The sequence below is a fragment of the Amaranthus tricolor genome, chromosome 3 (genome assembly GCF_026212465.1).
Source record: "Amaranthus tricolor cultivar Red isolate AtriRed21 chromosome 3, ASM2621246v1, whole genome shotgun sequence".
NCBI classification, from domain to species: domain Eukaryota; kingdom Viridiplantae; phylum Streptophyta; class Magnoliopsida; order Caryophyllales; family Amaranthaceae; genus Amaranthus; species Amaranthus tricolor.
This window is the reverse complement of record NC_080049.1, coordinates 34,806,302-34,819,545: the sequence shown is the minus strand read 5'-3', so window position 1 is coordinate 34,819,545 and position 13,244 is coordinate 34,806,302. Positions and strand designations below refer to the sequence as shown.

Below are 13,244 nucleotides of genomic sequence, written 5' to 3'. Positions count from 1 at the left end.
GAGTAGCACGCAACAATGGGTTCAAAAAAAAAGTTGCTCATGAGAAGCATATATTCATATTTCTTTTCCTTTTCTTTAAAGCGAAGAGTTCATACATCCGGTTACAAATATAATATATACATCTTTAAAATGAAATATGCACATATTGCTATTTAAATCATATATATAGATGTTGTGAATAGGCTATGATATTTGGTGAAGAACAATAACAAAACAAATGCAAAGAAAACAACCAAAAAACAGAGCACAACAAACAATGGAGACAAACACAAGATTTACGAGGTATCTAAGGATACCTCCCTCTCAAACAAAGATTACTTCCATTAATATATCAACATACATCAATGAGAAGCCACAAACAAGCTTTGAGAACACACTCATAAAGCAAAAACCTCACCTTTAATGGTGGTCTCACACAAACAACCTAATACAAGGATGAAGGAACTCTATTGATGTAAACCCTAGTTGTCTCACTTGTATTAGTCTCTCCTTATTCCTAATAGTGCTCTAAGACTCCTTATATAGTCGTACAACATATTAGAGAACCCTAGAACAAATGGCTAAAAAGCCCACAAACATTTCGACCAGTCGAGCAGAGCTACTGACCAAACTGTTCAACATCTGTTAAACCGCTCGACCGAGCCAACCCCGCTCGACCAATCGAGCGACCTTCAATAGTGCCCTCTGACCTTCGTGAGTGTTGCTGCCATGCTTGAGCAATCTTTCCTTCTACTCATGCCTTGATCAAACCTTTTCAAGTCATCATCATTCAACACTTGATCAAGAGACCCAAACCTTAGTATCTCATTTCCCATGACACATCCCACACCATTCTCAAATGTGCAAGACATAACATGAGCAACAAGATGCTCAAAGTCATCATCAATACATAGATAGAGTGATTCTTTTTTTATTTAAATGTTAAAATTCTACATTGTTTATTATTATTTAGTCATTTAGCTTTATCTATTTTTAACACAAATACTAAAAAAAATCGACTATAATGGATTAGGTAATACTAGTATCATCACTTAAAAGGGCTATCATCAACCTTTTAGTTGATGGTAAACCCCTAATTTCTCCCTTTTAAGCTTTTTGAATTTGATTAAAATAAATATTTGTCCTCTCCTTGCAGGGGATTTGTTCTACCGATTCATTAGATTGATTCTACCCATATATTAGGTTTTGGTTTCTATCCTCGTGAGAGTTTGAAGTTATGAATTTTGGTCTTTAGTTGATTTGTTGGTAGAGATTAATGCGATGATGCAGTAGACACAGAATTGCAATGACCATCAACTACATCAAATTCAATTCTATCTCAGGACTACAACAGATCGAAAGACCCCTCATAGAAGGTTGTATCAAACAACAATGTGGAAGAGGATATTCAGAATTGTCAGATCTCATACAAATGATCGTAGTTTTGTTAATTTTGAATTATATTTGGTTAAAGTTGCTATGTACTTGCTAATTTCTATCTTTGATGTAGATTTTATAGACTTTTTATTAATGAATCCGGTATTATTATAAAAAAGAAAAAAGTATCATCACTTAAAAAAAAAGTGATGGGTAATAATATACAAAAGTAAGTATGAAAATGGAGCAAGTGAGGGGGAAGAGAAGTATATATCCGTTACTACAGATTACATGAACTGTTGATAAGTCTTCTTTTTTCTACTCTCCATATCTTCCACTTCTCTCATTCAAAATCATGGGTAACTTTCAATTTTCCACTAATACCCAATTTAATTGTTTTCGTATCTTCTTTATTTTAATTTTTTGGTTTTGGATTTTTAATCAGGTTCCGACAAGATCAAGATTGGAATTAATGGTATGAACAACCCTTCCCGTTTTGCCCAACTTTTAAAAAAAAATTATTCGGTGGTCAGTATCTAAATCAATTTCATGAAAAATAATAACAATTCATGATGAAATTATATACTTGACAAATTCATATGGATATACTTGAAAAACTACATACAAATTTCTCTCTTTCAATTAATTCCAAAAATCACCAGACTAACCCATAATTCCCGTATTGAACACTGATATAATTGATAAATGATTATGGTGAAACTTTGAATGACAGGCTTTGGAAGAATTGGTAGATTGGTGGCAAGGATTGCTCTTCAAAGGGATGATGTTGAGCTTCTTGCTGTTAATGATCCTTTTATTTCTACTGATTACATGGTATTTCCTTCATTAATTTATACTCCTAAACATTCCATTCTTTTATTATTCGTGAGCTTATTATGATAGGAAGACATTTGGTTGTAATACATGTGATCTAGACTTCACCTGCTATACTAAGAAATTGAGCAGCTTTTTAAGTAACTGCTTACCTAGGGTTTTTATCATCTATACCGGGTTTATAGGGTCAGACTTGCACAACCTTATTTTTCTAATCAGGGGTGTATCCCTCTTATTTACTTATTTATTACTCAAGGATATGCTAAAGAATCGCTACAAGCAAGAGGGAGATAGAATTATTAGGAGTGTTGTATGGTCCGATGGTTTAGGAATGTGGTGTGAGTGTATTCTGGTCATTGTATTATGCTTTAGAGTTTGATATATTTGTATATATATACCTTACATTGGAGGAATGATAATCAAGGATCACATTATCCTACAAGAATTAATCATTTTTGTAAGCGGCGAGAATCAACCTTATCCCTCAACTATACTAGGTAATCAAAATAATCCATATTTGTACAACCACTTCCGTAACATATCTTCAATATTAATAGTGTTTTTAATCAAATGTCCCTGGCCCGAAGGCCATGACCAAGGCAGGTCCGAGCCTGAATTCCCTCAGCTTATAATAGAATAAGGAATTGTTTAGGATTCACCCTTGATAGGAAATCTCATGAAGTATTGTGTGTGAATATATTTGTGTCAGACTTACATGTTCAAGTATGATAGTGTCCATGGACAATGGAAGCACCATGAAGTGAAGGTCAAGGATTCGAAGACCCTTCTTTTTGGTAATAAGCCTGTTGCTGTGTTTGCCTTAAGGTACAAATTCTCTATCAAGAGTTTGAATTTGATTTATTGCATTAAATTGATAATTTCATATGGGTGATTGATAATAGTAATCCTGAGGAGATCCCATGGGGTGAAACTGGAGCCGAATTTGTTGTGGAATCTTCTGGTCTTTTCACTGACAAAGACAAAGCTGCTGCTCACTTGAAGGTATTTGCACCTAGTATTGTGCAAAATATATAACTTTGCCTTGATTCTTATACTATTGGGAGTATTTTGAGAACATGACAAAATTTTGAGTTATGGAAAGGTTATTCTAATATTATTACCTCTGTTCTGAAATACTTGCAACCGATAGTGACATGTTCAGTCGAGAAACGTCAATATAAGTAGCAAGTATAGTGGAACGGAAGTATTTTGAGCGAAAAACTCAAGACTATTTATAACAAATTTTCCATGAAAAAAATCAATTGGATATGATATGATGAATATGTTGTAAAGGGAGGAGCAAAGAAAGTGGTAATTTCTGCACCAAGCAAAGATGCGCCTATGTTTGTTATTGGTGTTAATGAGAAGGAATACAAACCTGAAATGGACATTGTTTCTAATGCTGGCTGCACTACCAACGGCCTTGCTCCCCTGGCTAAGGTTAGTGAACGAACAGTTCAAAAAACGCTTCTTAAATTGCCTACTTTTGTTGTTTAAACAATTAAATCAACCCCGTTTGGTTATAATTGTCAATCAAATGTCGCGATTCGCAATTGTTATGGGCAGGTTATTAATGACAGATTTGGCATCGTTGAGGGACTTATGACTACTGTCCACTCCTACACTGGTTAGATCGATACTAAATTATTATTTGCTATATTAGTTATGATCAATCAATTATTGCCAGTTTCAATAATAGAACAATCCATGTGGACTATCATTAAAACTGATATGTTGGTTCATGTAACCGATCTAATTTTTTGGGGATTAAGGCTCAGACATTGTTGTTGTTGATAGATTTATTGGGAATTTGTAGCTTCACAAAAAACTGTTGATGGGCCGTCTAGAAAAAACTGGAGGAGTGGGAGAGTTGCCTCCTTCAACATTATCCCGAGCAGTACCGGAGCTGCTAAGGTGAGTACTAGTTTAGTATTATTCAGTCCCTTGTAGATGATGAGTTGTTCTGAATTGCTATCAAATGAACCGATGTTTTTAAAACGTTCAAAAATTTACATGGAAGGAGAATCATGAGTCGAGCGGCCTGGTAATTAAGGCTATTCTTCCACCCTTGTGATCGAGGTTTGATTCTCACCGCCTACACAATGATCAATTCCCCCTTAACTCTTGCGTGTATGGGCATAAAAAAATATAGAAATTCATTTAACCCATGCCTAGAAGATTAAAACTCTAAAGTTAGAGCAACTCATTTTTCATAGTATGTTTCATAGTATATTTGACTTGGAAAGTTATAATATAACACCAAGTTTGGTGCCAAGTTATGTACTTATCATGGATTTTTTCGGCAGGCTGTAGGAAAGATGCTTCACTCCTTAAACGGAAAGCTAACCGGATTGGCATTCCGCGTTCCAATTGTTAATGTATGTGTTGTTGATCTTACTGTTAAGCTCAAGAAGGATGCTTCTTATGATGAAATCAAAGCTGCTATCAAGTGAAGAAACAAACTTTGAATTTATTCCTCGAATCTGTGTACTGTTTGTGTAAGGGTTTTGACTTTTGACAATTACTTCGGTTAAAATTATCAGAGAGGAATCTGAAGGCAATCTCAAAGGCATCCTAGGCTACACAGAAGATGATGTTGTATCATCAGATTTTCTTGGTGACAGCAGGTACTATTTCGTAAAAATTTGCTTTCGGACAATAGCAACCAAGTATTTGTTCATCATGTTTCTTATCATGTACAACATTGTTTTGAATCAAAAAAGTTAAATTGTGGTTTGGACTGTGGATCACTGAAGCGTAAAACACGAAACTTTACCTGTACCACCGACAGCATTCGAACCATTCGTATTTCGAAACACTAAATTAATGTTTTTCCGTTTCTCGTTTTTCTCAACCTTGAAAAACTTGTCTTTTTTTCTTTTACGATCATGGTTATTCAGTCTTAAACTTTTGTGATACAAGCATGGACAGATCTAGTGCATAGTTATTCAGGTCAGTTGACATCACTCAAATCCAATATAAATCAAATAGTATATTTAAATATACCCTAGATGAGTTAGTTTGTGTATTGTTTTCCACAGAAGTGACCAGGGTTCAAAACCCATTAAGTGCGTTTTACATAAAAAAAAAATTGATATCACTTTTTTTTTCCTAAATCTCAGATAGTCAAGACTATGCTTTATGATCAGTGTTGTAGTTATATGTCTTACTTATGATCAATGGACAACATCATGACCAGAGCTTAGCTTCTATTAGATCAAATTTCATTTTCTAAGTCTACGAAACATAAAACTAACGTTTCTAGTTTCTCGCATCAAATTGAATTTTTTTTCGTGTAACATTGGTGTGAATTGTATGTATTACATATAGGTCAAGCATATTTGATGCAAAAGCTGGAATTGCTTTGAACAAAAACTTCGTAAAGTTGGTTTCTTGGTATGATAACGAATGGGGATACAGGTAACTTGTAATGGTATTTTGCAATCCAAAACTACTCATATTAAGCCTTGCTTGAAACTTACACAAGAATTTGATTGTGGGTTTTGCAGCTCTAGGGTGATTGACTTGATTGTGTACATGGCTTCTGTTCAAGCTTGATCGCACTTAACGAAACGAGTTCGGAATCTGTGTAGTTTCCCATTTATGTTGTTTAAAAGCTCAGTGTTTGTATGAAATGCAAAATAAACTTGGAGATGGTTTTTCCCCATTCCCCAAATAGATGTGAATTGTCTAGTTCCAAGATCTTACATATGTTCCAATGGAGGTTTATGGAGTGTCACATATGTCGAGTAGAATGTTTGAGGTTCGACTCCTATCAGGCGCAGGTATCAGCTGGGGGGTTTCTTGACTACACACATCCCTCTTTACTCCCTCCTTGAGGGTATCGGGTATAATTTGTCTGCCTCTTTCAGGAAAAAGAAAATCTCCTATTCGAACTTTGCCTTGTGCTGAGTACTAAAAATCGTCCTTTTTATCATCCCTCTATAGCTCAATTTCATACTTTGTCTCCACATTTTTATCCATCTCTTGTTAATTGATTCTACTCGTATTGCATGATGTATTAAGTCAGAGGTAAATGTGGCACGTGATGACAACCGGGGAAGTAGAGATAGGAATCCGAAAATGGAGATCCAAGACGAGACGAAAATTTGTTAATTGATGATATCTATTCAATCAGCTTAAAACTCACAAAAGAGAGGAAACCAAAAAAAAAAAAAAAACAACTTTCCAAACCGTTTTTTGTTTTCATTCATACTTGTCATTTTATTGAAGATGGTAAATGTAAGTTCACCAAAAAAGAATTTGATTACTAATTAGTGATTCCTCTATTACATTATGGAATCATGAGCTTCCAGAAAAATTATTTATAATAATTCAATTTTTCTATAATTTTTTTTATAAAAATTTCACCTATTAATTAACCATGAATCATCCAGATTTTAGGTGATATTTTCCTAGGATTAACTCGGTAATCAAATGACTGGTTATAACAAGTTTTTCTTTTAAAAAAAAAATAAATTAAAATAAAATGTCGAATAAATGTAAAAAAAATGTTAAAACTTTTTTAAGATGTTTTTTTATCATTTAGAATTTTAAGTAACTTCAAAATTTTTTTCTAATTTACATTAATTTTTTTAATCATTTGGCAAATTACCTACTATAGCAGGTTGTTCGATTATCTGAGTTTACTCTAGATAAATACTCTATAAAGTTGGGATTATTTATGATTAATCAATAGATGAGATTATTGCAGGAAAACCATAAAAAAATTGAATTATCCTAGATAATTTTCTTATAAAATATACTTCATATAATTGAACACTTAAAGCATCTCACCCTTTTTAGTGAAAGATTGCATTGAAATTAGTATATAAATAAATATCAGTGTATTTGACAAATACTTTTTAGTTATTTGAAATTTTTTAAAGCTGCTTGAACAAACCAAAAACTTTAATAGTATATCAGAACATTTTTAAAAAATTATTGGATCTGAGCTAATTGCACAACTAAGACTGTCTCACAGAAGAATATTTGTCCACTAAAGTAGCACTCAAGGTCGAATTTAGTGTAGTGTCAAAAAAAATTTCAACTACATTACTCAAATTTTGGAAAAAAAATACAAATTCTTTTGCGAGACGGTCTCTTTGAGAGACGATCTTTAATTGGGCCGGCCCATCATATATTTTTTAAAATATTGTAAGTGGACATTTAGAATGATGTAAGTAGACAATTAAGATATTGAAAGTAGGCATTAAAAATACAGTAAACATTAAGGATGATGTAAGTAGGAATTAAAAATACGACAAGTAGGCATTCACCTTTAATGGATTGGACTTTAGACAAAAAAAAAAAAAAAAAAAAAAAAAGGAGTTCAAGTTCAAACCCTTTCAATTCCTAAACCCATTCCCCCATGTTCACGAACACCCTCCCCGTCCATTCCATTTTCACCCCCCCTGTTCCCTACTTCCGTTCCCTCTCACTTTCACTAGCACTTGTACAGTTTTGGGCAGCATCAACTCCCAAAGTTTAAGGAGCAGCAAAAGGAAATTCAGGTAAATTTTTACCGAAATTTGTTTTCATGATCTCGTTTTTTCTTTCCCATGAATTGTAATATGCTATTGAACTTGTAATATGCTAAAGTTGCAATCTTTGTGGGTTTTTTTGTTGAATAACTATTGAACTTGTTAATTCTGTTCTCTAAATTCGCTCTAATTGTTCTTTGAATTCTCTATTTTCATTATCTTACTGAAAAAATTATTGTTTTTGGTGGGTATTTTATAAATGTAATTTTTTTGAAAAATCCAAATACAGGAATGAAATATTAACATCCCATATGTTTATTTGTGTTCCCTTTTCTGGGTTTGGATTGCAGGTGTATATAATTGTTTTTATAGACCAATTATTCTTAGTCAATGCTGCAATTCCTGTTGAAATCCTATATTAGGAGCTGTTTGGTTGGAAGAGTTTCCAATTTAGTGATTGCATCATTATCTTTGCAGTTGAAGGATGCTAATTATGTTAGATGTTATGTTTATACAAGGTTTTCAACATTTTCTCCATCCCAAACTAGTCAATTTGAAAACCTAACAAGTTCATCTGAGCTTCAAATAGTTGTTAATAAAATTCATGTGGGTTGTAGTGAAGATGAGATTGTGATTTCTTTGATAAATGATGAAGCTTGTGAGGCAATTAGTGTAAGTCATACCCTTGTATATATGTTGCTTTGTCAGTTCCAAGATGATTGGAAATCTGCTTTAGGCGTTTTTAGATGGGCTCAATCGCGCCCTTATTTCGAGCATTGGCCTGAAGCTTATGATTCCATGATAGACATATTAGGTAAGGCAAAGCAGTTTGATAAGATGAGTGAATTGGTGCAAGAAATGACGGAGAAGAATTTGGTTAGCCTTAGAACTATGGTGAAAGTAATGAGAAGGTTTGCGGGTGCTCGTAGATGGAAAGATGTTGTTAGGACATTTGACGAGTTGGGTACTTTTGGTTTAGAGAAGAATGTCGAGTCAATGAATTTCTTACTTGATACGCTTTGCCGAGAGAAACAGGTGGAAATGGCTCGTGCTATTTTCATGGAGCTTAAATCTCATATTAAGCCAACTGTGCACTCGTTTACTATTTTCATAAATGGTTGGTGCAAAATAAAACGTGTTGAAGAAGCATATTGGACACTTGAAGAGATGAAGGGGCATGGTTTTTCTCCTTGTGTGATAAGCTATTCAACTATCATTCAATCTTACTGCCGGTTATCTAATTGGGAAAAGGCATATGAGTTACTTGAGATGATGGAATCTAGGGGTTGCCAACCGAATGTTATTACTTATACAACTATGATGTCGTCGTTGTCAAAGGCAAACAAACTAGAAGAAGCCTTACAAATTGCCGAAAGAGTGAAATCCGCCAGATGTAAAGCCGACACTCGATTTTATAACGCCTTGATAAATACCCTTGGAAAAGCTCAACGAATATGGGATGCCTATAACGTTTTTAAGGTGGAGATGCCTAAGAGTGGTATTGATCCTAATACTTGTACATACAATACATTAATTGCCATGTTTTGTCACCATGGCCAAGATGAGATGGCTTTCAACATTTTAGAATGCATGGAAACGGCATCCTGTAAGCCTGATCTCGTGACATTCAATCCATTGCTGAAAGCTTGCTTCAAATTGGGGAATCCCGATTGTCACTTGAGCAAACTAATGGATGATATGGCGATGAAGCATCATCTGAGCCTCGATGTTTCTACATATTCACTTCTAATTCATGGTCTTTGTAGAGTGAATAAAGGCGAGTGGGCTTTTCGCTTGTTTGAGGAGATGATAAGTAAGGAACTGACACCCAATCGTGAAACATGTTTTAAGCTTCTAGAAGTTGTTAAACAGAATAACATGTATGATGCTGCTGAAAGAGTTGTGCTTCACACAAGGAACTTAAAGGAGCAGCAAAAATTTCCAGGTTAGCGGACTCTAAAATAATTCTTCTGGTTATCTCCTGGAAATTTCTGTCATGTGCAGCTCATAATAGTTTGTTGCTTTACGTTTTTGGGCTCTCTTGCTGTATAAAAACGTATAGATTGAGTATATCATTGAGATTTAAGTTTTTGATGATTCAATTTTCTATATAAAAGCAATACATTTTTTAACTTTTCATTTCAATCGTGTAAGCATCAATACTTTCTAACAGTCCGATGGAGCAAGGGGCAATATATGAAAATCTCTCGTTTGTTTGAGTTAAGCATATAAAGTATAATACTTATGCCTCCAGATTTTTTTTCTGTTTTAAACCGTTTTCTCATTATTTAATCTGGGTTTACCTTGATAAATGTCACAAAACATGAACTTATGCAAATCCTCCATATAAGATCAGTATATACTTTATTGCACTATTGAATCAGTTTTCTCATTATTTGATTGATGTTCTACGAAGCTGAAAAGGCCTTGATGTTACATAGAAGGAAGAACACACACTTGTAAAACCATTTTGGTGCCTGGAAATATAAACTAAAGAAATTTCTTGATAGCCATTAAGACCATAAGCGGATGCAGGGCCGTTCCTGTCAATTGACAGCATTTAAGTTATGTAAAGAGTCATATACTTAAAGATACTAATATGTAAAGTGGTGTTAAGTTGGTAAAAGCTTCCCTATGTGATAGCATTTACTAAGGTTCAAACCTTATTATGTGCATGTTTTTTGAAGAGTTTAAAAACAATTATTCATTTGCTTACATCATTGACATCATTTGCTTTTTATCTAGATCCATCTATGATTAAGACAAGCACAATACTCATAAATCAAGCTATTAGTCTAAAATCAGTCTCTTAATTTTCCTGTGGGGTTGAAACCATCAATGAAAATGGATATAAAATTGTCTGGACTCTTGAAACCCATTCCAACACTCCAACTTTATGAGGATTGGATTCATGTTGGGCAACAGAAGATCTTGACTGAAGTGGATCTCTCCTTTGGTCTATGTTGAACCTGCTGAGTTAACTAGGGACAAATTGCACTTTGCTTTTACATGTGAGTCTCTAAGAATAGGTGCATGGGGAATGACCCTTTTTGGATAGAGTATGTTTCTTCGAACTTGGCAGCTGTATAGTTTGTGCACTAGGATACGACATTTAAATGAAGATGGATTGTCCTTGGTAAAGGCTAGGGGTGTTAAATGGGCCGGGCCCCATTTTGAGCCCTTATCCGGCCGAAAATGGCCAATTAACGTGCCTTCTTATAAGACATTCTTATAAGAGACAAGAAATATCTTGAATGCCTAATGCCTAAGCAATTTCCCGAGTCTTTTTGTGTCTTCATTGAACACTGGAACGATGGGTCATTGCACTTAATATTAACCCAACACGACTTATCACTGGCTATGAATTACACAATGTAGGTCGTTTATAAGCCAACAGAAAAGATTCCGAGAAACCGGAGAGATTCAAGAAACTCAATGATCCAAACCATGGATAGATAATAGCATGCTTACAACTTACAAGTCACAAGACCCTTTTCGGGTGCCATTATTTCGTTAATCTTATCCTATTCTATTTTTTATGTCGTCTTTAAATAAGCAACCTCTAGCTCCATTTTTCTTTAAGCCTTGTAAAATTTTTTGAAATATTTTTTTTCTAAACTTGTGCAAGTTGGATACTAGTTGATATTCTGTTCATTACTTATTAGGTTTCAAGAAAAAGCATTGCTATATTGAAGAGTAATAGCTTTCAAGACACTGATTCTCTCCCTGCCTGGTTTACTGAGAAAGGTGCATATGTGTTATGAAATGCTGCAGAAATTATTCCTCTAAACTTGTTATAACTCTTTCATTATTTCCCTGAGTGGGCCATTTTTTTCTCGAGCCGAGGGACTCTATTGGCCACATCCTCCTTATGGGTATAGATTGTTGCCTTCTTTCCCTCCCTGGACCCTGATCATTTCGTAGGGACGGGATACACTTGGTACGATAATTATGTGATGAATTGGGTCAAATGGTCCTGTCACACGTTTGAGGACAACCAACTGGACACACAAAGCTAATTTTTATCCACCTTGAGGACAAGGTGAAACTTCAGGTGATCGGTAATGTGATGAATTGGGTCAAATGGTCCAAGGGCATTATCGAAATTTCATATTAATTAGTCTTTGTATTTTTGTAAATTAAATAGTTGTTATTCTTAATTGTCTTTTAGGGCTTAGGCTATATATAGATCCACCCTTGTAATAAATAATAAGCTTTTGATTAGTGAATAATAAAGGAAGTGTCCTTTTTGGAAGTTAGTGGGCAGACTCGAATTGTCCATAATATCTAGTTTCGGTAACGAGTCCAGCTGAATTACAGATTATGATTTCGGTGTCCTTATTTTTTTTAATAGCTACACTTCTCTCAAAAAACCCCAATGTTTCTGGGAAAGCATAACATAAGATGATAGGAGCCGTAGTCGATCTTTGCATCTCCTGTTCTGCCTATGCTTATTGCTTTAGTATTCCATGGATCCATGTATCCTTTCTTCTTAATTTTGCTGCTCATATAGGTTATTATAATATATATTTGCTAGAACTAGTTATTTTAATTAAACAAAAGAATAAAAGATTCTAAGAAAAAAACAGAATAATAGAAAAAAAAAAAAAAACATTCTTATATTTGTGAAATCATGAATAGAATTTGTATTTTTTGGCAGACATAATCATTGTCCTTAATAATAATAATATTTGAAAATTAATAGTTCTAATTTATGAACTCAATATAAACTAAATTTAAGAACAAAAATAATGATTGCTCACATAATATGATGTTGGAGCCAAAGCAAATCCTAGACCCTGATCATTTCGAAGAAAAGGTATGTAGCCGGTAACTTCCAATAACATGAATAAAAACACAAAAATTAGCAATAAAATTAAGCAATTCTATAGCGTGATAGCTAAGTAGAATTAGAGATGGCCATGAGTTCAAAATCCTATTCAACCTACCCTAAACCCGCTCCTTTTTAAGGGTCTGGCGGCCGTCTAGCCCATGACCATCCGTCCATCCCTAAGTAAAAAATGTTATTTGGAACGCGGTTATCAAACATATAACAACCCATCCATGAAACAGGGAAGTAACAAGTGGCCACAACAATGTATGCGACAACTACTCCTTTCCACATCGCTTTCTTCGACGGATTTTCTGGGGTGGATGTCATGGTGGCTTAAATTTCCAACACCACATTATCTCCGGCAAATGCAAATGCGATGTCTCCTAATGCTGAGAACACGTTCAGTGTCCTTGCGCTTCCTGTTTTGCCTCTAACGGAGTAATCTACCTCCTCGTGTACTCCCTCCACCGGGCATGATGCCCATGCTATTGTTGAATAACTTTTATATATATTAAATTATTACTGATGTTTTTTTAAAATTATTTACCTAACGCATAGCTTTTTTTTTATTTAATTGAATAAAAAAAATCAGTGAAGTCACTTGCGGGAGTTTTATTTTTTGTTGATTATACCTAAACAAGTCATAAAAGAACACATTTTTTTAAAAAAGAAAAAAATCCGTTGTTGTAGGTTAAGAAAACCGGTTAGCTCTTTATTTACAAAGGATAATAATTAAA

The 13,244-nt window shown here is 34.2% G+C and overlaps 2 protein-coding genes across 2 annotated transcripts; both read left to right on the top strand.

The window, feature by feature from the left end:
* Nucleotides 1–1,138: 1,138 nt before the first annotated feature.
* Nucleotides 1,139–6,510, top strand: LOC130808906 (glyceraldehyde-3-phosphate dehydrogenase, cytosolic-like). The gene is made up of 12 exons (XM_057674458.1): nt 1,139–1,715; nt 1,802–1,831; nt 2,090–2,190; nt 2,900–3,015; nt 3,093–3,192; nt 3,484–3,630; nt 3,757–3,817; nt 4,007–4,104; nt 4,497–4,639; nt 4,734–4,817; nt 5,521–5,610; nt 5,700–6,510. The coding sequence occupies exons 1-12, from the start codon at nt 1,712–1,714 to the stop codon at nt 5,746–5,748; spliced, it is 1,023 nt and encodes a 340-aa protein (XP_057530441.1). The 5' UTR covers nt 1,139–1,711; the 3' UTR covers nt 5,749–6,510.
* Nucleotides 6,511–7,552: 1,042 nt separating this feature from the next.
* On the top strand, nt 7,553–12,359 carry LOC130808814 (pentatricopeptide repeat-containing protein At3g04130, mitochondrial). Its single transcript, XM_057674324.1, has 3 exons — nt 7,553–7,703; nt 8,024–9,618; nt 11,339–12,359. The coding sequence occupies exons 2-3, from the start codon at nt 8,064–8,066 to the stop codon at nt 11,371–11,373; spliced, it is 1,590 nt and encodes a 529-aa protein (XP_057530307.1). The 5' UTR covers nt 7,553–7,703; nt 8,024–8,063; the 3' UTR covers nt 11,374–12,359.
* Nucleotides 12,360–13,244: the final 885 nt, after the last annotated feature.